The sequence below is a fragment of the Drosophila miranda genome (assembly GCF_003369915.1).
Source record: "Drosophila miranda strain MSH22 chromosome Y unlocalized genomic scaffold, D.miranda_PacBio2.1 Contig_Y2_pilon, whole genome shotgun sequence".
Classification (NCBI taxonomy): Eukaryota; Metazoa; Arthropoda; class Insecta; order Diptera; family Drosophilidae; genus Drosophila; species Drosophila miranda.
The window spans coordinates 25,470,995-25,495,765 of NW_022881614.1; the positions used below are offsets into that span (position 1 = coordinate 25,470,995).

Here is a 24,771-nt window from a genome sequence, read left to right on the forward strand (position 1 = left end):
CGTTCCTTTTTGCCATGGCACACAATTATATAATTTCGTTCTGACCTAAAAAAGAATTTTGGTTTTCGTTTTTAAAATTCTCTTTTGTTGTTTGATTTTTTTTTTACATATTTTAAATTGTTTTTTTTTTGGTTTTTGTAGAAAATAATTGCTACCGTTTGCCATACATTTTGTTGCTGCAACGGAGTTTTTTGTTTCATTATTGGTATCATTATTTTTTGGTTTTTGTTTGTTGTGGCAGCTGCTAATCAATTACAAAAATTCTTGTATAATTCGTGCTAACTTGTTATTGATTCGGATGGGGACTGGAACTCGTTATTGTGTTTGGATCGCAGATGAGATGGTTTCAATGCGACTACTGCTGCCTGTTTGCCTGTTCGCTGCGGTAAAGTAATGTTCGCGATATAGTATAATCGTCGCTTGATCGGAGCTACGCTACCCCCGTTACTCACACAATTCAATTCAACTAGTTGTTTTCCTTGCACAATGAAAATTGTCTCGCTCTGGACACACACTCTCGCCAACCGTCCAACGTGTACAATTTATTAAATACATACATACTCTAAGGGAGACGTGGAACTGGATTGGGATTGCCCGCCTCCGTCCACCGTCCACCGTCTACCGTCCACAGACCTCCTTCTACTTTCTCGTCCATTTATTGTTTACATTTAAATAAATTAACATTTAATTTATTATTATTTAGGCATCTATTCATGTTAACTTTTTTATATATATCAAAAAGTTTTACAAAAGTACACAATAATTCATAACAATTTGCATTTCAATATGCGCGCAATTTGTGCCAGCGGCTCTCTCTTTCTGCTCTGTTTGTTTCGCCCCCCGATAACGGTGCTTGGCCTCTTGTTGTCTCCTTCTGTCGTCCGTCTCGCTTCTCTTAGAAATGGGTTGCATTCGCCTCAATGTACAGTTATCTCGCTGACGACGGAACGAGATAAGCGAAAAGTTTGGTTGCTAATGTAAATTCATAAATTTCGTGCTCTTCATTGAGTTGCGGAAAGAGTTTTACACAGGCGGGGTCAACAATTGGGGAAAATCTTGTAAACGAAAATTCATGTAGGACAGAAACTCACATAGCAAAAGCACCCCAGTTTCCAGGACATGAGGCCGTTAAAGGACATGAGGCGAATTGTTCATAGTTCTTTTCTATTTACAAATATTCATTGATATGGGGGCAAATCAAAGAAATCAAATGGATGAGAGGTCTTTGATGAATGCTACTACTTCTGTTTGTAATATCCTTTAGGTTTCTACAACAACATTATCTCTTCCTAAAGTAATGCGTCAGTGTTGAAAGAAATTCGAAAACGGAACGGAAGAGTAACAGAATTCAGGCTGAAAGTTGAGGAACATCACTAGTGGTAGACTGAAAAGAATTTTCGGTTTCTCTGCCACTGCCTGCAGTGGGCTAATATTAAACCTTTCGTTAACAGATCTCGGAATGAATTTGGGAAATCTCCAAAGCGTTTAGCGATGATGCGGTGAGTAGAAACTAACTAAACTAATTATATTGTATAAGAGTGCTTAAGGTATATGTATGTGTGTATGTGTTTTTTTTTTGTCGAGTGTGCTCTATCAGAGGGACTTTCTCATACTGTTTCGTACTTAGCTTCATAGTTAATTAGTTAATACCAAATACGACTATTTATTTGAATATTTCTTAAGGGCTTAATTTTGGTTTTCTTCTATTTTTTTTTCGTTTTTCGTTTTTCCTATAGTTTTCTATTTCTGCAAGTTATGTACGATAAATTGATAATTTATAAATATATACCTCGCAAATGTATTACATATGTATACGCTACATAGAGTTCACTTTATTACAAAAATTATTATTATTCATTACTATTATTATTCATATAGAAGGTATTTTTCTCCTGCCTCTCTAATGTTGCTGTTTGCGTTGCATATTTTCCTCTCTATTCCTATCGTATATATAAACATATATACGTAAATGGGGCGCATGGATCATGGCTCTATATGCTGGTAATGCTTCCGTATGTGTCCGAATCCTTTAATGAACCTTAAAGATACGTTTTACTGTGCGCTTTGCATGCCTCTTTCGTCCTCCCTGGTTTTATTTCCGTTACGATTCGGTTCCCTTGGGTTTTCAAATCGAATCGTGAACCACATCTGCTTCTGTTTTAAAACTAAATAAAGACAATTCTTAGACACGTTTGCGGTTGTTATTCTTGTTATTTTCGTCTCGTTAATTGATTAATTAATTCGTTAATTAATCGCTCCCAACCCACATCTCTGATCCTTTCTCGACTATAGTATTTCATAGTTCATAGTTCAAAGTTCACGTTTCGTTTTTGGTTTTCTTTGAAAGGTGGTTGATACGCGGCCTATACATCAATTTATTAGTGAAATTGTATTTTCTCCCTTCTTCTTTTTTGGCTGTCGTCGTGGGTTTTTCCGCTAATTAGTTTAGTTATGCCGTTGTTTTTTTTTCTTTATTTTCAAAATTTCTTTGTTATTCTAGTTGTAAATTATTCCGTTTTCCGTTTCCGTTATTTGTTTCATTTTTAGCTAACCTAAAATTTTCGTATTTGTTGTTCGCCAGTAATTAAATGAATAACTATTTATACCCGATACTCAAAATGAGTATTGGGGTATATTAGATTTGTGGTAAAAGTGGATGTGTGTAACGTCCAGAAGGAATCGTTTCCGACCCCATAAAGTATATATATTCTTGATCAGCATCAATAGCCGAGTCGATTGAGCCCTGTCTGTCTGTCCGTCTGTCCGTCCGTCCGTCTGTCCGTCCCCTTCAGCGCCTAGTGCTCAAAGACTATAAGAGCTAGAGCAACGATGTTTTGGATCCAGACTTCTGTGATATGTCACTGCTACAAAAATATTTCAAAACTTCGTCCCGCCCACTTCCGCCCCCACAAAGGACGAAAATCTGTGGCATCCACATTTTTAAAGAAACGATAAAACCAAAAACGCAGAATCGTAGAGGATGACTATATGTCTTAGAATGTAAGATCTCAACCAGATCGTATAATTATTATAGCCAGAACCAAAAAAACAATTTCATTCTTTCTCGCTCTGTCTCTCTCTAACACACAGGTTTCATGGTCGGTTTTGCCAATTGAAAAATATGAGTTCAAGGATCTCAGAACCTATAAGAGCCAGAGCAACCAAATTTGGTATCCACACTCCTGTGATATCGGACCTTGACCGTTTCGTGTCAAAATTTCGCCACACCCCCTTCCGCCCCCGCAAAGGACGAAAATCTGGGGCATCCACAAATCTCAGAGACTATTAAGGCTAGAGTAACCAAATTTGGTATCCGCACTTCTGTTAGATCTCACTATAAAACGTATATCTCAGAATTTGGCCCACCCCCTTCCGCCCCCACAAAGGACGAAAATCTGTTGCATCCACAATATTGCACATTTGAGAAAACTAAAAACGCAGAATCATAGACAATGACCATATCTATCAGATTGCTGAATCTGGACCAGATCAGATAATTTTTATAGCCAAAAGGAACAAATCAATTTGCACTGGCTTCGCAGCGCCCGACGTCACGCTCAGACTGATTTTCTGTCTCTCTCGCACGCACTCTTTGTCGTATCGTTTAATATTAGCTGCGTCTGCCGGAGGAGAGCCATACTGACTTAGTATCGGGTATAACTGTAGAGTTGCGGTGTCCGCAGCAACTCACAACGTTCCCCCTCGTTTTTGTTTCGCTTCGTTTCGGTTCCGTCTGTTATACTCGTACATACATACATACATGTATATACATATGTATAAATCATATAGTTCCATGCTCCTGTTAAATGTTGTTGTTTTTATACCCGATACTCAAAATGAGTATTGGGGTATATTAGATTTGTGGTAAAAGTGGATGTGTGTAACGTCCAGAAGGAATCGTTTCCGACCCCATAAAGTATATATATTCTTGATCAGCATCAATAGCCGAGTCGATTGAGCCCTGTCTGTCTGTCCGTCTGTCCGTCCGTCCGTCCGTCCGTCCGTCCGTCCGTCTGTCCGTCCGCCCGTCCGTCCCCTTCAGCGCCTAGTGCTCAAAGACTATAAGAGCTAGAGCAACGATGTTTTGGATCCAGACTTCTGTGATATGTCACTGCTACAAAAATATTTCAAAACTTCGCCCCGCCCACTTCCGCCCCCACAAAGGACGAAAATCTGTGGCATCCACATTTTTAAAGATACGATAAAACCAAAAACGCAGAATCGTAGAGGATGACTATATGTCTTAGAATGTAAGATCTCAACCAGATCGTATAAATATTATAGCCAGAACCAAAAAAACAATTTCATTCTTTCTCGCTCTGTCTCTCTCTAACACACAGGTTTCATGGTCGGTTTTGTCAATTGCAAAATATGAGTTCAAGGATCTCAGAACCTATAAGAGCCAGAGCAACCAAATTTGGTATCCACACTCCTGTGATATCGGACCTTGACCGTTTCGTGTCAAAATTTCGCCACACCCCCTTCCGCCCCCGCAAAGAACGAAAATCTGGGGCATCCACAAATCTCAGAGACTATTAAAACTAGAGTAACCAAATTTGATATCCGCACTTCTGTTAGATCTCACTATAAAACGTATATCTCAGAATTTCACCCCACCCCTTTCCGCCCCCACAAAAGACGAAAATCTGTTGCATCCACAATATTGCACATTCGAGAAAACTAAAAACGCAGAATCATAGATAATGACCATATCTATCAGATTGCTGAATCTGGATCAGATCGGATCATTTTTGTAGCCAAAAGCAAGAAATCAATTTTTAGTGGCTACGCAGCGCCCGACGTCACGCTCAGACTGATTTTCTGTCTCTCTCGCACGCACTTTTTGTCGTGTGGTTCAATATTAGCGGCGTCTGCCGCAGGAGAGCCATACTGACTTAGTATCGGGGATAACTGTAGAGTTGCGGTGTCCGCAGCAACTCACAACGTTCCACCTCGTTTGTTTCTGTATCTCTGTTATCATTTATCTAAAAACCTATTCTTGTGGCAGTTGCTTTTTGTTTAATAAAATATTAATATTCTTTGTTCTAGTTGTAATAAAATATGCTATTTTGTTTTTTTATACCCGATACTCAAAATGAGTATTGGGGTATATTAGATTTGTGGTAAAAGTGGATGTGTGTAACGTCCAGAAGGAATCGTTTCCGACCCCATAAAGTATATATATTCTTGATCAGCATCAATAGCCGAGTCGATTGAGCCATGTCTGTCTGTCCGTCTGTCCGTCCGTCCGTCTGTCTGTCTGTCCGTCTGTCCGTCCCCTTCAGCGCCTAGTGCTCAAAGACTATAAGAGCTAGAGCAACATCTGCCGGAGGAGAGCCATACTGACTTAGTATCGGGTATAACCGTAGAGTTGCGGTGTCCGCAGCAACTCACAACGTTCCCCCTCGTTTTTGTTTGTTTTTGTTTTCAATGGAGATTTATAATTCATGTTGGTTTTTATTTCACTTGAAAGAGGACCATAAATATTTATGTGGTTTTCCTTTGCTTTGGTTTTACGTCTCGTTTAATTCGCTTTTCCCGCAATTTTTTACTCGTTTTTTGCTGGTCTCTATGAGCTGCTGTTACCTCTCAACTTGTATTATTTATCATTTCGGGTTTAACTATCGTTAGATTTTCCTATATAGAGAGGGCAGTACGAGCAGGGCAGCCATTGGTTTTCCATCGCCTTTTCCATCGTTTTGCAGGCACTATAAGGGGCCGCTGCCCACAGTCCGCCACTCCCCCTCCCGCTGCCAGAGCCACCATCTCCGCCACCAATCGTTGATGTTGTAGTTGTAATAGTAGAAATAGCGATAGTTAATAGTCCTAGTGCACCCCTCCCTCGTCTGCGACGCTGACATCCCCCACCTCCGCCCGTCCCCGCCTGGCCAGCTCCAACTCCACCTGATTCTGATCCTGATCCTGACTCGTAATCGTACTGGATCTAAGTCTCTATAGTTAGGCATGGTTATACGACCACCAATACCTCTCGACTCGCATTTAAACTTACTCCGGCTGCTAAAGTACCGTACTTTGCTACACACTTGCCTATGAGTATTTAGTGGTCTCACCGACCACGCCCACATCCAAGCATTCGACCCGGAAGCAGCTCCAGCCTCAGCGTTGGCCTCAGCCTCGGCTTCTGATTGGGGAGCCTTTTCCATGCATTTTCCATCGACGCTTTGCTGGCTGCTCCTGTTCCTGTTGCAACTACTGGCACTTCCAGCGCTGTTGCCGCTGCTGGTGCTGGTGATTAGCTCCTGCTCGTGGCAGCTGGCCTCGCAGTTGACGCACTGGCGACCACGGCCGCGCTGCCCACAGACGCCGCTCCAGCTCCAGCTGCAGCTCCAGCGGTTGCGGGCCGCCCCACAGCTGCTGAGAAGGCCGAGCAACGCACTCAGCCAGACGAGCAACTGCGTGGGTGGTGCCGCGGCCTCTGTGCCTGAGGCATAGTACGGGAATGTGCAGCGAGTGGTGACGGCTGGCACGGGGGCACAGTTTCCGGACACCGGCGCCTTGGGCATCTCTCCGTCCTCGTCGTAGTAGTAGATGCTGTCGAGGCGTGCATAGTACGGCAGCCGCTCCATCAGCGACTCCATGGCGTCCTGCTCGCTGTCGCGCTCCTTTGTCACGTTCCTCAAGGCCAGAGCCACGCTCTTGGCCCGGGCATGCTCGCCGGGGGGAGAGCTTAGCGTGAGTGTTATGTTGTGGACTCGGCGGGTGGAATTTGCTGCCACATCGCTGGGCATCGGTCGGGGCAGGGGCGGGGCAAAGTCCCGACACACGGTGCACACTCCGCTCGCGGCTCCATTGCAGTAACTGTAGCAGCAGTCGTTGGGGCCGTAGCTGGACTTCTTCAGCTGCTCCCCAGTTTCGGGTATATTTTGATCTGCAGCGGAATCAGCATGAGGTGTTGTATATTGAGAGGGAATATTTTAGGGGCTTACCTAGGCAGAGAAATGTCGGCTCGCCGGCATATTGGGTGGGCAGCGCAGGGGCGCGGTCGGCGGGCAGCAGATAGGGGCACTTTTGTTCCACAGTTTGGCAGACGCTCAGGCAGGGCCGGATGCGTCGTCGCTTGCGGAACTCTGTCTTGCGTGTTGATCTGCGGTGGTAGGGAGATGGCAACGAATTATCTTTCATGGGTCTTTCCGGGGGGGGGGGAATTTTCCGGGACGACTTACATACCTCTTTTGAAGTTTTGATATCACTGGATCCAAGGCTCTGGGATCCGCATTATTGGCAGTCGATATAAAATTATTGGATTGTGTTTCAGCCTCAGCCGCGGCCACGGCAACCGGCCCCTCGCCTCCATCCTCCACTCCCGCCGCCACCTGGCTCTGGTGGGGATTAGACATGCCAACAACATCATAGAATGTCTGAGCCAGTTCCCTGCCAATCGCATCCTCCACATTGCGGTCATTGTCCCCGTTCACGTTTGCGATCGCGTTCGCGTTTTCCTCGTTCCCATTCGCCGTCGAGCTCTTGTCAGTCTTCTGATTAATCTGACGCTCGTTCATGTTATTGCCGTTATTTGATTTATTGTTATTGCTGATTAATTTCAGAGATTTATGCTTGATTCCGTTCACTCCTCCAGCTCCTCCAGCTCCTCCAGCTCCACCAGCTCCCCCTCCCTCAGTCCAGGTTGCACTCCACGCCGAACGCTTGTTTTTGCCCGGGGTTTTCGCATTGCGACTCTGCTCATTCCCGAGTGGCGCAACGTCCTTTGGCTCGGCAAAATATGGCACCAGCGTGCTGCACACCCAGCGACGATATGCTTCCTGCAGAAAAACAAAAAAAAAACAGTTAAAAATGTACATCAATAATGGAAATTCCCCCGGTCACGTTTATACTTATTATGTCGATCAAGATGGGGAATTGTGGGCATTTATGCTGATGAAATTAATTATATAGGTATTGTATTTTCACATGTTTTTTGGACTGGCTAGATGAGAGATGGGGGAGGGGGGATCATATGTGGCTTATCCATGCTACAGATTTATAGGTTTTTTTCTTTCTTTCTCTTTCGGTAATGGAGTATCGATCGATGTGGTTTCATCCCCCACCAGACAAATGTTTTGCATACTTTTGCTTGTAGCCCAACAATTAATTCGGAAATTTCCCTTGAACTAGTGGAATCACAACCCACTCCTCCATATTAGTTCTGAAACTGTCCATCGTTTTGCTCCCCCTTCCTTTCCTCGCCCTTCAATCATCCCCGAATGTTTTTCATTTAGCTGCCAATTTGTTGCCAGGTAGGAAAATATATTTTGGCTTATACTTTGCTGATGTCGATTCTGGTTGTTTCGCGCTGGATGCTGCTGTAGTTGTGGTTGTTGGTTTTTGTGATTTTTCAATTTGCCCCAAACTATGTGTACTGCAGCTGTTTTGCTCAGGAATTTTCTGGTCAGCTCTGCTCTAAGCCCACACCCACACCCACACCTAATATCCGGAACACCATAACTGTTGGTCAAAGGCAAATACCAAACAAACAACTCTGTTCTGCAGGCCTGTACAGATTTTTTGGCTTTTGGATGAAATTTAAGATATTTTCCAACATTTCTGTGGCTATCATGTGTATGGGACTGCCATTACATTTGCCTGAATGAACTCTGGACCCCACTATCAGTGAGGTTTACAAATGCACCAGTATATACACAGTCGTACATACATATAGTGACATATCCATAATTCCCCACATCCCATACACATTATGTTTATGTACAATTCATCCACCCCATCCACACAAGTAACAGGACCCCACTCAAGAATCAATAACTGTTTCTTCCCATACTCCAAGCTAGGGCCCCCCATAATATAAACAATGGACCACATTGTTTCATCAACATTAGAATCACGCCACTCTCGAGAAATCGATTCTTTAGAATCACGCCACTCATGAGGACCAATCAAAGCTAGCCATAAAACCAAGGAGTATCACATTCCTAGCTCCGTCATGTAATGCAACACCGATCGCCAGCAGTGGATGCCTTCCATCAAAGCCGACGCATCCCCAAATATCGATCCAGGCACGTACGCCACCGACATGAAGATGCAGCCGAGGAAAGCAACGCCCGAAGCCAGAGTCGGGAGTTCCAAGAGAAGGGCTCATGGAAACTAGCCAGCAGCAGAGAGATCAGTTCCGTTTGAGACAAGCAGACCCAAAGTCAAGTCGGGGAATTCATTTAAATCTTGTGACATAAAGATATTTAAGTTGTAAAATAAAAGTCTTTTTTAAAAAACTTAAAATCGAGTTGCGGATATTTAACTGGCGCAGTCGGTAGGATTTCGTTTAAAATTAACTCCTATATTTCGGTAATGGTCAGCTTGTGTAATTTCTAATTACGGTGATCACGTAATCCCGGAATCGTTAATAAAATTGTGAAATCCGCCAAAGAACCTATGTGTTACGAGCACATACGATTTGCAAAACTAAAATTAAGTGAACTGAAGTAAGCGGAGATAGTGATCCACCAAGAACAGTGAAACACTAAATACAAAAACAAAAAACTTACAAGTGAACCAAAATAAAGTTAAAAAATACTGAAAACAAAACAAAACCCAATCAACACCAACAACATGGCGTTACCACCACCATCATTGAGCGAAATCCACTTGAACCAGGCACAGCTGTCGATCAGACAAATACCTGCCTATGACGGTTCATCTGGACAGCTAAGCTCATTTATCAAACGAATCGAATATGTATGCGGATTATATCCAACTGAAGATCTTCGCCAACAAAGGATCCTATTTGGAGCGACCGAGATCCAACTGTCAGGAGAGGCACAACGCATATCGCAAATGATACAACCCAACACGTGGCTCGAACTGAAGACGGCGCTGATCAACGAGTTCAAAAATCACACACCATATGAAGAACTCTTACGACAACTATACACCACCAGATTCAACGGCAGTCTTCGTAAGTTTATAGAAGAATTAGAGATAAAAGCATTATTAATAAACAATAAGCTAAACTTAGAAAAGATACCAGAAAATAATGTCATTTATAAAAACGCTTTGAACAACACAATTAAAGATGTCATTACTCGAAAACTTCCTGACAGAATGTTCATGACCTTAGCAAGAAAAGATATTACCACATTGTCTAATCTTAAGAAGGCAGCACAAGAAGAAGGATTGTACGAAGCTAGTACAACAGATTCAGGTACAAATAAAGATCAATCGAAATCGTCTCAATCAAATCGAAACAATGTTGGAAACTATTATCCAAATTATAATACTACTAACTATCACAACCAAACTCAGAGTTCATTTGGAACAGGTCAGACTAATCGAACAAATCAAAATCAAAATTCCCAAAATCCTGGATTATACAATGAGTTCAAAAATTCCTTGAATCAAGGTAGGGCTCAGAATCCATTCAATCAGCAAATATCTCAAAACCAAGCTAGTGGGAGTGGACCCAACCAACCTACTAAAAGAGGGAGGGAGAGCCAGAGTGGCCAAACGAAGATGGACGTAAATTTTCATCAAGCCGCCTCGGAAGAAACCGAGGAGGACCCTATATAAACATTACCATTAATAAAAGAATATTAAGGTGTATCGCTGACTCGGGATCATCGATCAACATCATGAAAGACAATTATACAGATTCCGAGATAAAAGACGATAACCTTACGGTCCATACCATCAATAGACCTGTCCGTTTAACTAAGAGTATAATGAGGAATGCGAACAAAACATGTCCGTCCGAACAAAAGTTCTACATACATAACTTTTCCGAAAATTATGATATTTTATTAGGAAGAGAATACTTGATGGCAAGTAAAGCCGTCATCGATTACAGAAATTACACTGTAACACTAGGAGCTAGGTCGTACCCAATCATTCAGAGTGGAGAAGTTATTGAAGCCGGCAAGACCGCACAGAAGTGCACTGATCCCTCTACAAAAGAAGAGAAGATCGCACCTAAGTGCCTTGACCCATCTCCAGAGGGAGATCAATACTTCGCTTCCGCTCTAGACAGTGAATTAAGGGAATGTAATCAATTAAGATTTGAACACTTTAACGACGAAGAGAGGGAAGAGTAAAAGAAGGTCTTATATGAGTTTAAGGATGTGCAGTACAGAGAAGGTGACAATTTGACTTTCACAAGTACAATCAAGCACGAGATCAAAACTCAACATGAAGACCCGGTCTACAGACGACCATACAAATATGCCCAGATACATGATCAGGAGGTAAACCAGCAAATCAAAGATATGATCAGGCAGGGAATAATTCGAAAGTCGAATTCTCCTTACTGCTCGCCCATATCTATGATTCCGAAGAAGATAGATGCTTCAGGAAAGCAAAAATATGGAATGGTAGTAGACTATAGAAGTCTAAATGAAATAACAGTTAAGGACAAATTCCCAACTCCACGAATGGATGAAATCCTAGACAAACTAGGTAAATGTCAGTATTTTACGACAATCGATTTAGAAAAAGGTTTCCATCAAATACCCATGGAACCTAGCTCAATCCCCAAAACTGCGTTCTCCACTAAGCATGGACATTACGAGTTCACTCGTATGCCCTTTGGGCTAACCACTGCCCCAGCTACCTTCCAAAGATGTATGAACAATCTGCTAGATGAGTTAATCTTCAAAGATTGCTTTGTATACTTAGATGACATCATTATATTTTCCACTTCATTGGAAGAACACTTGTTGTCACTAAGGAGAGTATTTGGAAAGTTGAGAGACGCCAACTTGAAGCTACAAATGGATAAATGTGAATTCATGAAAAAGGAAACTGAATTCCTAGGTCATGTAGTCACTACTGAAGGAATAGTACCAAATCCAGGCAAAATCTCTGGCATTGTCTACAGGAAATTCATTCCTAATTTTGCAAACATAGCAAAACCCATGACACTCAAACTAAAGAAAGGAGCTGTCATAGACCCCAAGGAAGAAAAGTACGTCGAGGCATTTGAGAGACTAAAAGTACTCATCACATCAGACCCTATCCTTGCGTTCCCAGACTTTGACAAAATGTTCACGGTAACAACCGACGCTAGTAACATAGCATTGGGAGCGGTTTTGTCACAAGAACACAAACCGATCTGCTACGCTAGCAGAACCCTAAATGAACATGAAATAAACTATTCAGCCATCGAAAAGGAATTATTAGCGATCGTATGGGCAACCAAGTATTTCCGTTCATTCCTGTTCGGTAGAACATTCGAGATACAAAGCCATCATAAACCCTTGATTTGGTTGAACAACCTCAAGTAGCCAAATATGAAATTACAAAGGTGAAAATAAAACTGAATGAGTTTGATTTTAAAATGAAATATCTACCAGGCAAAGAAAATCATGTAGCTGATGCCTTATCAAGGGTAAAGATTAATGAAAATCTCCTTGGAGAAGCTTCCAATAGCGTTGGTGCAACTGTACATAGCGCACAGGAAGACAATCTAAATCACATTGCTATCACGGAAAGACCAATTAACTATTACAATCGGCAAATTGAGCTAATAAAAGGCAATGAAGATAAGGTAGAAACAATTCGTTATTTTCACAAGCTAATCATCAAGATCACGTATAAGGAAATGACTAACACCTTAGCGAAGGATATAATAAAGGAATATCTATGCACCAAAAAGAGCGCATTATATTTCCATAACGAAATAGATTTTCCTCCATTCCAAAAAGCCTATTTAGAAATCATTAATTCTAACAATATAACCAAAGCTATTAAATCAAGCACGAAACTCCTAGATATTCAGAATTACGCTGAATTTAAAGAAACCATATTAAAGAATCATAAAGGCTTACTCCATCCAGGGATAGAGAAAACCGTCAATTGGTTTAGGGGAAAATACTATTACCCGGATTATCAAAAACTAATCCAAAACATCATAAACGAATGTCCTACTTGTAATATTGCCAAAACAGAGCATAGAAATACGAAGTTGGCATTCGAAACTACACCGGAAATACTGAACATCAGAGAGAAATACGTCATAGATTTATATATGGTTGGTAACCAACAGTTCCTATCATGTATTGACGTATACTCGAAGTTTGCCACTCTTATAGAAGTAAAAAGTCGTGACTGGTTAGAAGCAAAAAGAGCCATCATGAAAGTTTTTAACGAGATGGGCAAACCAATTGAAATCAAAGCCGATAAAGATTCAGCTTTTATGTGCACAGCATTGCAAGCATGGCTGAATGCGGAAAACGTCAAAATAGAGATCACTTCCAGCAAAAATGGGATATCTGACGTAGAAAGATTTCATAAAACAGTAAATGAAAAATTAAGAATAATATCTAGCGAGGATAACCCAGAAGATAGATTCACGAAGTTTGAATTAATTCTTTATACTTATAATCATAAAACCAAACATAATACCACAAATAGGACACCAGCTGATATATTCATTTATGCAGGCTCACCTGATTATGACACCCAACTAATTAAAGTGAATAAAATCACTCAATTAAATAAAAACCGCATAGAGTATGAAGTAGATACCCGCTATAAACTATCACCTTTAGTTAAGTCTAAGGTAACAAATCCTTTCAAAAGGACGGGCGAAATTAGACAGGTAGACGAAAAACATTATGAAGAAAAGAATAGGGGTAGGAAAATAACTCATTATAAATCAAAATTCAAGAAAAAGAAGAAATCTAATAGAAGCAAATATAATAATTCCAGAGAAACCGAGGAAGTTAATGGAATCGGCGAACTTAAACACAATTAAAATCCTCATCTTCCTCATAATTAACATCGTAATGGCACAGGGCCAAAACATAGAAATAAATCCTATAAAATCCCAAAACGGATATATGATATTCAAAACTGGATCGATTAACATACCTATCAATTACGAATACCATTATCTAACTGTTAATGTAACTAAAACCGAAGAACTATACCAAAATTTATTAATGCAAGCCACTAAATTCCAGGACATAATCCAAATAAAATATCTAGTAGACAAATTGCAAAGAGAAATGAACGGGCTAAAAATAAGCAAAAGAAATAAAAGAGGCCTAATCAATATAGTAGGAACAGCCTACAAATATCTCTTTGGAACACTAGATCAGGAAGATAAAGTCGATTTGGAACAAAAAATAGAAAATTTAGCCAGCCATAGCATTCAAATGAATGAACTAAATTTGGTAATAGATGCAGTTAATAGCGGAATAAACGTTATAAACAAACTAAATGAAGAAAAAGACAGGAATCAACAAATAGAAATTTTGATATTCAATCTACAACATTTCACAGAATATATCGAAGATATAGAACTAGGTATGCAATTAACTAGGCTCGGTATATTTAATCCAAAATTATTAAAACAAGACTACCTGGAACAAATAAATTCTGAGAAAATACTAAATATAAAAACCTCCACATGGCTAAAATCCGATACCAACGAAATTCTAATAATTTCCAACATTCCCAAAGACATTACAAAAGTACCAATCTATAAAATCGTTCCGTATCCAGACGAATTAAATAACATGTTAACAGATATGACATACGACAAGTACTACATAAAAAATGAAGAAGTATTTGTTAAAGAAACTAGATTGAAAACCAATGACCATTGTATAAAAGGAATTTTAATGCAAATTCCCACTAAATGTCCATATTCCAAAACTTTTCAAAACTTTCAAATAAACTTTATTGAACCCAATATACTAATCACATGGAATCTTCCAAAAACAACGCTAAACCAGAATTGTGTAAACCAAGAAATCAAAGCGGAAGGAAAAAACCATTATAAAAATCTACAACTGTTCAATCCAATTAAATGAATTTATAATATCAAACACATAGTTAGATTTTGCCCAGAATGTTTATGTCAACAACAACATAACTAAAATAAAACCACTGTCGTATGTCCAAACTAATGAAATAATTATGCAATACACCAAATATAGTAACCTATTACAAATAAGTCTACTAATTTCATTTGTCATAATTATATTAGTACTACTAAGTTATGTAGCTGTTAAATTTAAGAAAACTTCTAAAAGAGTCACGGTTAAATGTATTAACCCTATAATAGAAGCAGAAGAGGAACCAACCTCAGCCACCGCACTTGACACCCCGTCACTATAACCGAGGGTAATCGCCTAGGGACAGGCTAATAACAAACGTTGGGGGAGTGACATATCCATAATTCCCCACATCCCATACACATTATGTTTATGTACAATTCATCCACCCCATCCACACAAGTAACAGGACCCCACTCAAGAATCAATAACTGTTTCTTCCCATACTCCAAGCTAGGGCCCCCCATAATATAAACAATGGACCACATTGTTTCATCAACATTAGAATCACGCCACTCTCGAGAAATCCATTCTTTAGAATCACGCCACTCATGAGGACCAATCAAAGCTAGACATAAAACCAAGGAGTATCACATTCCTAGCTCCGTCATGTAATGCAACACCGATCGCCAGCAGTGGATGCCTTCCATCAAAGCCGACGCATCCCCAAATATCGATCCAGGCACGTACGCCACCGACACGAAGATGCAGCCGAGGAAAGCAACGCGCGAAGCCAGAGTCGGGAGTTCCAAGAGAAGGGCTCATGGAAACTAGCCAGCAGCAGAGAGATCAGTTCCGTTTGAGACAAGCAGACCCAAAGTCAAGTCGGGGAATTCATTTAAATCTTGTGACATAAAGATATTTAAGTTGTAAAATAAAAGTCTTTTTTAAAAAACTTAAAATCGAGTTGCGGATATTTAACTATATGTATGTAATTTCTAGTGCTGAAAAATATTGGCCGTAACCAGTGACCATTCCAAAAGGCAGAGCAGCTTCTCGATGTATGCATTCTGGATTTATATGCATTTATACAGGCTCTTGATTGCCTCAAGGTAAAGTGCAGCAAAGTGCATTGATTGCTTCAATCAATTATATCAATTGTATGTGTAGATGCGAGCGTGTGCGGTGGAGAGTGTGGCATGTGCCGCAATACAAAGCACAGCATGGCAAAGGCCAATGCAAACACAACACTAATTGAATTAACCTCTACTTCCACATCCTTCCACGCCCTGTCTGCCTTTTGGTTATAATACTCCTTGGGTTTGGCTACGCCGTGATAACCGCAAAGGCATGAAATTCATTTATAAATTACGTATACACAACGCTGCCCTGCGGCCGAATGCAATTGACGACAGCAACATACCCACCACCACCACCTGAATTGGCCATGTTAATTACATATTTCTGTTTGCCGCTGGGTCCAAAAGACGTGGATACTTATGCCCAGCGCCCACTACTTAGGCGGCGAAATTAGGCAAATACAAAGTCAATTTTAGATATCAGACTTCTTAGAGAGGCCCATCAGCCTTTTCTTAATGGATGGATTGAGAGGTAAACCTTAATATATCGTAGATTTTATTTGGCTCTCGACTTTTTGCCTTTTCAACAAACAAAAGGAAAAGCCAACAACTCACTTTGTGCTATTGAACTGGCAAAATAATTCCAATCCAACGTGCCTGTACCCACATATGTACTTATTTAGTAGTCATTTAGGTCTACGTCTACATACCCGTACTTTCCCCTCGCTATGGGTATATGGAATTGCCTCGACATTTGTAAGTAGTTCATCAAGAACTATACTCATTTTATTTTGGCCCTGAACGACAACGACCCCATAAACTCAGCGAGCGAATGACATTAAACCATAAACACATACACAAACACAATACACAAATATCCACATAGTAGATATATACATTACAAAAAGTATTTTTCATTAATGGGACACCATCGTGGGGCGCTCCCTGTCCTGGAGCACCCTGTCCAGGCACGTGGAGTACAGCTGCACCAACGACACTGGAATAGGAAAAATGCAGTAAAAGTGAACCCAATTAGAGGACGCAGCTGCTAACGTATTTGAAGAAAGTTAATTGGAGCCTGTTGAGTGAGTCGCCACGAGGCCATGTATAGCCACCGTCTATGGTATCCGCAAAACCAACTTCCAAACCGAAGTCAAAAACCAGCCAATCCCCATGGACGAAGGAGAAGAAGGTACCTGAGGAAAGTGGATTTAAAATCATTCCCAACAGCTCCTCTGGCCACACAGCGAAATCCGGTTAAGCCTGCCTTCATTTAAATGCGAGGCGCAAAAGTCATTCCACACCCACGAAATCCCGATTTTCGTCGTTTTCATCCATTACTCCTACATGACACCATCACCATCACCGTCAGCATCAGCATCAGCATCAGCATGCAGCCTGCAGCATTGATTGGTCCGGGATGTGGGATGGACAGACATACATGTGTACGTATCTATGTAGGTATGTGGGGGCAGGATGAAACCGGCAGAGTGCGACATATGAGGCCAGCAAATACGCAGAGCTATGCCTGTCCATCGATGTGAAACCTTCGCGCGTCCCTTCCTCATCGTATGTGTCACCGGCATTTGCGCCACCGCGTGGTATTGCCCTCTCCCTCTGGCTGTGTGCGGGATTGTGGCTCTGAAATTGGGAAACTCAATATGTGATAATGAGGGAAGGCAGGCAAGTGCGTGGGCTGGTCCAGTCAAAAATGGTTTAATTGGAATATGAGTACATTTTTCGGACAGGGCAGTGGCTTTTTATATTCCATTCAAATTCCGGCGATTTTCTCAGAGAGAGAGCGAAAGAGTTCATCAAATATTTGCCATTTTAACGGCCCTCCAAATCAATAAGAATAATGTTTATGGTACCTCCGAAGTAGTGTTGTGTTGCTCATGAGTGTTCACTTAAGTGAGCAACTGAACATGTTCCTTCCAAGCTGTTTCTTGTTGTTCACTTCTTCTTTGTTGTTCACTTGTTCTTTTTTGCTCACTTGTTCTTTGTTGTTCACTTGTTCTCTACTCACTTTTTGGGCAATTTTGCTCCTCAAAGGGCATATTGCGATCTGGCAGCTTTTGCTCATATTTGCGTTTACTTCACACTTTTTGTATTACCGGCAAAGCTGTTTACTCTTTCAAAAATTCAGTATGTCGCTAATTCGAAAGTATATTGAAATTTGGAACCATCTGTGCATGAATAGTGAACAACTGAGTGAGCAAGTGAACAACTGAGTGAGCAAGTGAGCAACTGAGCAAGTGAGCAACTGAGCAAGTGAGTAACTGAGCAATCTAAGAGAGCAAGTGAGCAATATGAGTGAGTTGACTCACTTACTAAAAAAGAACAAGTGAACATGGTCACCAAAATGAGCAATGTTTACCCAACACTACTCCGAAGTCGTCCAACTATCCAACGTTTTTCGACCCAAGTCTCCCCCGTCGTCACTCGTAAACATTAATAGCTAACCCAAGGGTTAAGGTCATGCAGGAAAAAGTGGAGATTGGCCAGGGATGGGGTCATGTCATACTCGACAAAGAAAAGGCCAGAGAAGACCCTGCCACTGACCAGTCATCGGTCAGTCAATGACCGTTTGATATGGCAAATAATTGAATTTTTTTTTTGCTTTATTTTTCAAAGGGGAGTAGAAAAGAAAGAAAAATATCTTTTATATTTGCCAAACGGAGCAGACATTGCGTGGGGCTTGATTTACGAGTTTTCAAATGGCTGGTTGCTGTTTTTGCCGTCGTATGTTTTTATTATCATATTTTCATAAGCCGTTGAACCAAAGAAATAACACAGACACGAAAAAATAATCATAAATATGTGTTGTGAAATCCTCGATACGAGATTTCAATGTTGAGCAGAAATGCTCTGGGGAATCTTTGCGTTTAATAATGTACTACACGATATAGACAATTCGAGATTTATTCATTTGGACTTCAATCAACTTAAACTTTAATCGTAATCGCGTATAGAGTACAATGTAATGGGTAATACGGGTTTAAGCGCGGCCGGCTGCAACTGCTAATTGTCGTTGTGATTTCGTCGACACGCAAACGAAGACTATTCATGGTGATCGGAGACGAGGTTACGCCGCCCTAGCATGAAACGACGCCGTTCTCCGAGTGGGCAATCGCAGTTAGAGCGCTCTCACTCTCTTTGTAGTTCAACCCTTAGAAAACCGTCCATGCCGCCCCCAATACTGGGACCAGTATTAGAAACCAAAGGATGTCACATGTGAATGCTCTGTGAATAAATAAAGTGTTCGTTATGGTACATGTATGGTCGAATGGAGCTAGCAACGGTGGTAGGATTATTCTGAGGTCTGTGGCAACGGTAGCCGACATAGTTTAGAGACCGATCGTTTGTATACGCCTGATGCTGTTTTAACAGTTGCGACTCTGACTAAACTGTCAGCTCCAGGGTGAACTATTATCCTTCTCAGTTTCCACTCGTTGGGTGGCAGTCGGTCATCCTTGACAATTACTAGATCGCTGACTTGTAGATTGTCGGTTTCATGTCGCCACTTTGGACGGGCTTGAAGATGTGATAGCCAATCCGAACTCCAACGCTTCCAAAATTGCCGGATCATTTTCTGTCCTTCCAGAAATTGGACTGTGAGTGGAACATCCCTTGTCGTTACATCCGGCGGAGCTAATAATGAATCTCCAATAAGAAAATGGGCCGGGGTGAGGACAGCTAGGTCCTCCGGCTCCTCGCTTAGTGGACATAATGGCCTGGAATTTAAACAGGCTTCAATTTGTGTTAGCACGGTAGCAAGTTGTTCGTAGGTCATTTTATATCCTGAAAAGGCTCGATAGAGATGTGTTTTGACAGACTTTACATTTGCCTCCCAAAGGCCTCCGAAATTAGGACTATGCGGTGGATTAAAATGCCATTCGACGTTTTGGGCCGCTAAAGCAGGTATTACAGTTGTCGGTAGCTCTCGTTTCAAATGTATTTGCCAGGTTTGAAGAGCCCGGTCGGCACCAATGAAGTTCGTGCCGCAGTCGCTATACATGTGTTGACAGTAGCATGAGAAAGTGTTCGGTGGTTAAGCCCGTGACCGCTTCAAGATGAATTGCCTTTGTAGCCAAACAGATGAAAACTGCGATATACGCCTTGTAGTTTGTGTGTCCACGGAATCTGGATGCTTGAATTTCGAACGCGCCTGTATAGTCCACTCCGGTGGCGATGAATGCACGAGTTGGCGGATTGACTCTATGTAGGGGAAGATCGGCCATCAATTGTGCTGCTGGTTTCGGTCGGTGACGAAAACATCGGACGCATTGTCGAAGAATGCGTTTGACAGTTTGTTTTCCGTTGACTATCCAGAATTTGTGTCGAATAGTGGCCAGCGTTAATTCGGTGCCGCCGTGGAGTGCGAGACGGTGGGCATTACGCACGACGAGATCGGTAAAATGATGATGATTGGGAATGATCATTGGTTGTCGCTGGCTTATTGGAAGGTGCATTGCATTTCGCAGTCGACCTCTGACTCGTAGAATTTGTTGGTCATCTAGAAATGGGGATAATTGACACAGCTTGTGTGTGCCCGATAGTGCCTTGTTTCCCTTCAACCTCAATATTTCTGTCGCGTAGACCTCCTGTTGAATGCTGCGAACGAGATGAATTAAAGCGTTGTCGAGCTCCTGCACACTCAGTGGTCCAGACAGTTTGTCCTCTTTGGCTTGAATGTTATGTATAAACCGTAGAACATATGCCATGACTGATATTAACCTGTCGTATGAGGACGAGTTTTGGATGAAGGCTTCTGGAGCCTCCGAGACTTGCACAGCATTTTGGAACAAAACTGATGGTTTCTCCTCGATTATAGTCCTGTCGATGTCCTGACTGGGAACTCCGTTTGCCGGCCATTGGCTTTCCGGCTGCTGTAGCCATGATGGTCCAGACCACCATAATGGATGTACTGCTAACTCTTGTGGTGTTAAGCCACGAGTTGCGCAGTCCGCTGGGTTTACCGCAGAAGGTACATGTCTCCACTGAGTTGATGTACTATGCTCCAAAATCTGTCCAACGCGATTTGACACAAAGGTGGGGATCTCCATTTATCCAAAACAAAACGATAGTAGCATCTGACCAATAGAAGGTTGCCATAGGTGGTCCTGCAGTGCGAAGTTGGTCCCGGATCCATTTTGCCAGTTTAACTGCCAGCACCGCACCCGAAAGTTCGACTCGTGGAATTGTGATCGGTTTCGTGGGTGTGACTCGACTGCGTGCAGCTAGCAAATGAGTTTGAATCATTCCGTTTGGTAGCTCTGCACGAATATATGCACATGCTGCATACGCCAGTGATGATCCATCGCAGAAAACATGTAGCTGTAATGACGCAAGCTCGTGGATGTTGAAGCGCAGCCATCGTGGTACTTGAATTTGCTCGACATATGGCAAGTTCTGTATGAATCCCTGCCATCTATCAAGCAGTTCGGTTGGCAGCGGTTCATCCCAGTCCAGTTGTGCTAGGCTGCCATCGTTGCGTTTGATGCGGGCCATCCATGAGTCCTTGAGTATCGCCTTCGCGGTCATGACACAGGGCGTGATGAAACCTAATGGGTCGTACAGTCGGGCGACTGTGGAAAGTAAAGAACGTTTAGTATGTGCGTGACTGATTTCAAAATTTATCTTGAACCCAAAATAGTCTTGATGTGGATGCCAATAGAGGCCTAAGGTTTTAACGGGATCTTGGTACTCAAACTCTAATAATGTCTTATGAGATAAATGGTCTGGAGGTATGTCTTGTAGCAGAGAAGCGTCATTCGCAGACCACTTTCGAAGTTCCATTCCTGCTGATCGTAAGGCTCCGATCAATTGATTTTGACTTTCTAATGCTCCTTCGCGAGTGGAAGCTCCGCTTTGTACGTCGTCAACGTATATTTCGTGTCGAAGGACCCTTTCCGCGAGTGGGTATCGGTCGCGTTCATCCTGCGCCAGTTGATGTATGACGCGAATGGCTGTGTAAGGAGCTGAAGCGGTTCCAAACGTAACTGTGTTGAGATAATACTCAGCTACTTGGTTGTGTTCGTCATGCCACAAGATGCGTTGATATTGCGAATCCTCTGCATTCATGTCAATGCATCTATACATCTTTTGAATGTCGGCAGCAAAAACAAAACGATGGAAACGCCAATTCAGGACCACGCCGGCTAGATCGTTTTGGAGCGCTGGTCCGGTGCATAGGACGTCATTGAGCGATTTTCCGTTTGACGTTTTACAGGAGGCGTCATATACTACTCTAACCTTAGTAGTGACACTTTCCTCTTTGAATACTGCGTGATGAGGCAAGGTGCAACATGTGGACTCGATTCCATTCTCCTTGCTAATGATGCAATGCTGCTGCTCCTTGGTTGTTACTTTGGTCACCTGGCCTAGTTGAAAGTACTCCTTCATGACTTCCGAATATTTGGCTTGCAGCTCCGGCTGCCTTTGGAATCTTCGTTGAAGCATTTGGAATCGATTAATCGCGATTTGACGTGATTTGCCTAGCCCCTGCGAAGGGTCAAACATACGCTTAAGTGGTAACCGTACCAAATACTTGCCGTTTCGTTGACGGATGTGAGTTCGTTTAAAATGCTCCTCGCACCATCGCTCTTCTGGTGTGAGCTGTTTTGCAGAACCGAGATGCTCCATTTCGAAGAATTTCTGGACGAGATTCTCTAGCCTGTTGTGGTGACATCTAATGGTGACAGCGTGTAAGCGTGTGGAAGTGGCTCGACCAAAGACTATCCAGCCAAGCTGGGTGTGCTGTGCAATTGGTTGGTTCTCCTTTCCTCTGCGGATATCTGAAAGCAGGATCTGTGGGATTACGTCCGCTCCCAGCAGAAGATCAATCCGTTGTGATTTGTAGAACCTGGGATCGGCGAGTTCTATTCCGTTCAAATGAGGATATTGCTGCAATTTGATGGATTTTGAAGGTAATTGCGATGTAAGCGTTTTAAGTATAAACGCAGTATCAATGGTAGTACAAAACTGCGAAGTACAATTCTGTAGTGTAGGTACACCTGTTCTTGGAGGTGGTCCCAACTCCAGCAATTTCTGCCGAAACTGTATGCCGCTTGAGGTTGAGAGCCTGCACTGTGTGCTCTGTAATGAGGGTTCCTTCCGAGCCTGAATCCACTAACGCACGTACCACAGCTGATTGGCCAGTGTGGGGGTTGTGGATTGTGACCAGGGCAGAAGGACAGTGCTGGGTCCGTGATGCGTTGCCGTAGCGGAGACTAGTTGCGCAGAGTGTGTTCTCACAGACGAGTCGGTCGCTGCAGACTGTGGATGACCACCGGAACTAGTGTTGGGAACAACTGGGAGAGCCTGTGCAGTGCTCTGAGTAGGAAGTGGGGTCCTAGCGTAGAGTTGCGTAGGTGTAGCCCTGCCAGATGAGTCGCTCGTTGTATACTGCCAGGAGTTACCGGAACGAGCGCTATGGGAGGCTGCGTGAGGCTGTGTGGCCACCTGAGCAGGAGTTGGGAAGTGCAGCAGTGTATGGTGTCTTTGACCACACTGCGTGCAGTTCCTTTTACTGGTACTTTTTGAAAGTGCATGGGAACGGCAAAGGCAGTTGAGGCATGCATTTGCATGATCGACGATGGCTTTCCTTGCAAAGCAGTCCTTGGACAAAAGGTCCGGGCAATGCCGAAGATTGTGACTGTCGCTACAGTGAGGGCAGCGAGTGTGTTCGGCAACCGCAGTCTTGACGTGGAAACTGTTGCCCTTGTATGTTACGTTGCCAACTGACTTCTTCGGGTGCCTTTGATTGACAGGCTGCGGCACAGGTGTCCGCGTCGTGGAGTGGCCTCGATTTTCGAACACATCGATGCTGACGAGACGGTCGTTGAGAAATGATTGTAGCTGAGAAAATGTGGCAAGTTCGGCAGAGCTACCGAGATGGAGCTCCCAAGCTTGCAGTGTCGTGCATTGCAGTCTGGAAGTGAGATGATGAGCCATCCAATGGTGAACATCTAGATTCTTGAAAGCATTGAGACAAACCGTCGCAACATTAAGCATATGTTTTATATCAGCAGACTGCTCCTTTGTCAACTGTGGCAAGTCATACAAACCGTTCATATGGTACATAAACTGCAGCCGTTTGTTGTCGTATCGCTTGAGGACGAGACTCCAAGCTGTTGCATAGTTATTTCCCGCAAGCGCCATCTGCTGAATATCCTCGTCGCGATCCGAGGAAAGAGCTTGCTTCAGGAAATGAAACCTTTGGACGTCGGACAGTTTCTGGTTGTTATGGATGAGTTGAACAAATGCATCGTGAAATGCCGGCCAATCCACAAACTTGCCTGTAAATGTCGGTACAGGTAGCTTGGGCAATTGCACTGATGATACAGATGGATTTGCTGGCTCCAAATTCTGCTGTACCGGTGGTGCTCTTGGACATACATTTTCGTAGGCCTCTGATATGATGCTGAATGCCGTTGTATAGTCTTCATCAAAGCGAAAGGCCACTTCGCTGGACACATAACTATGCGTACTTGGACACCGAAGTATTAGTAAACGTTGATGATTTTGCTCAAATTCACCTAAGAACCGTTGCAAAGTTTGTAAGCGCGTTTGAAAATAAGCTTTTGTTTTCCGATCTGTGCCATCCTTTCTGAAATTACGCACCGTTTGATTAACCCTCGCAATGAGATTTGTCTGAATAACACTGAGATTGTCGATCTCCACCTGAGGATCGGCTTCGAGGTCGTGGGACTCGGCTGTTGACATGTTGCTGTTATATGTGTATGTACCTTTCTCACCCTTAGTTGCACTCTCTTTGACCTTGTACAAAATACCCACAACGAAACACTTACTCTGGTACTCGGGAGTGCTTCTCTTTGCTTAAAGCGTAGCTTAAGAGAACTTGCGAGTCGTTGTTGTTGGTGTTGTCCGAGCGGAGAGCAGAAACTGTGCTACTGTGAGCGTTGAGTTGAGGCCTTGTGTCTAGA

At 42.7% G+C, this 24,771-nt stretch overlaps 1 protein-coding gene across 3 annotated transcripts in view; it reads right to left on the reverse strand.

Moving 5' to 3' along the window:
- Positions 1-5,416: 5,416 nt before the first annotated feature.
- The window catches only part of LOC108160796, an 85,538-nt gene continuing 66,183 nt past the window's right edge, over positions 5,417-24,771 (reverse strand). For all 3 annotated transcript variants that reach the window (XM_017295013.2, XM_033397893.1, XM_033397892.1), the window contains exons 4-6: positions 7,189-7,781; positions 6,948-7,105; positions 5,417-6,889 (exon numbers count right to left, since the gene is read on the reverse strand). In XM_017295013.2, coding sequence (XP_017150502.2) covers positions 5,709-6,889; positions 6,948-7,105; positions 7,189-7,781 — 1,932 coding nt within the window. In that variant the 3' untranslated portion in view covers positions 5,417-5,708. The remainder of the gene's footprint in view (positions 6,890-6,947; positions 7,106-7,188; positions 7,782-24,771) is intronic.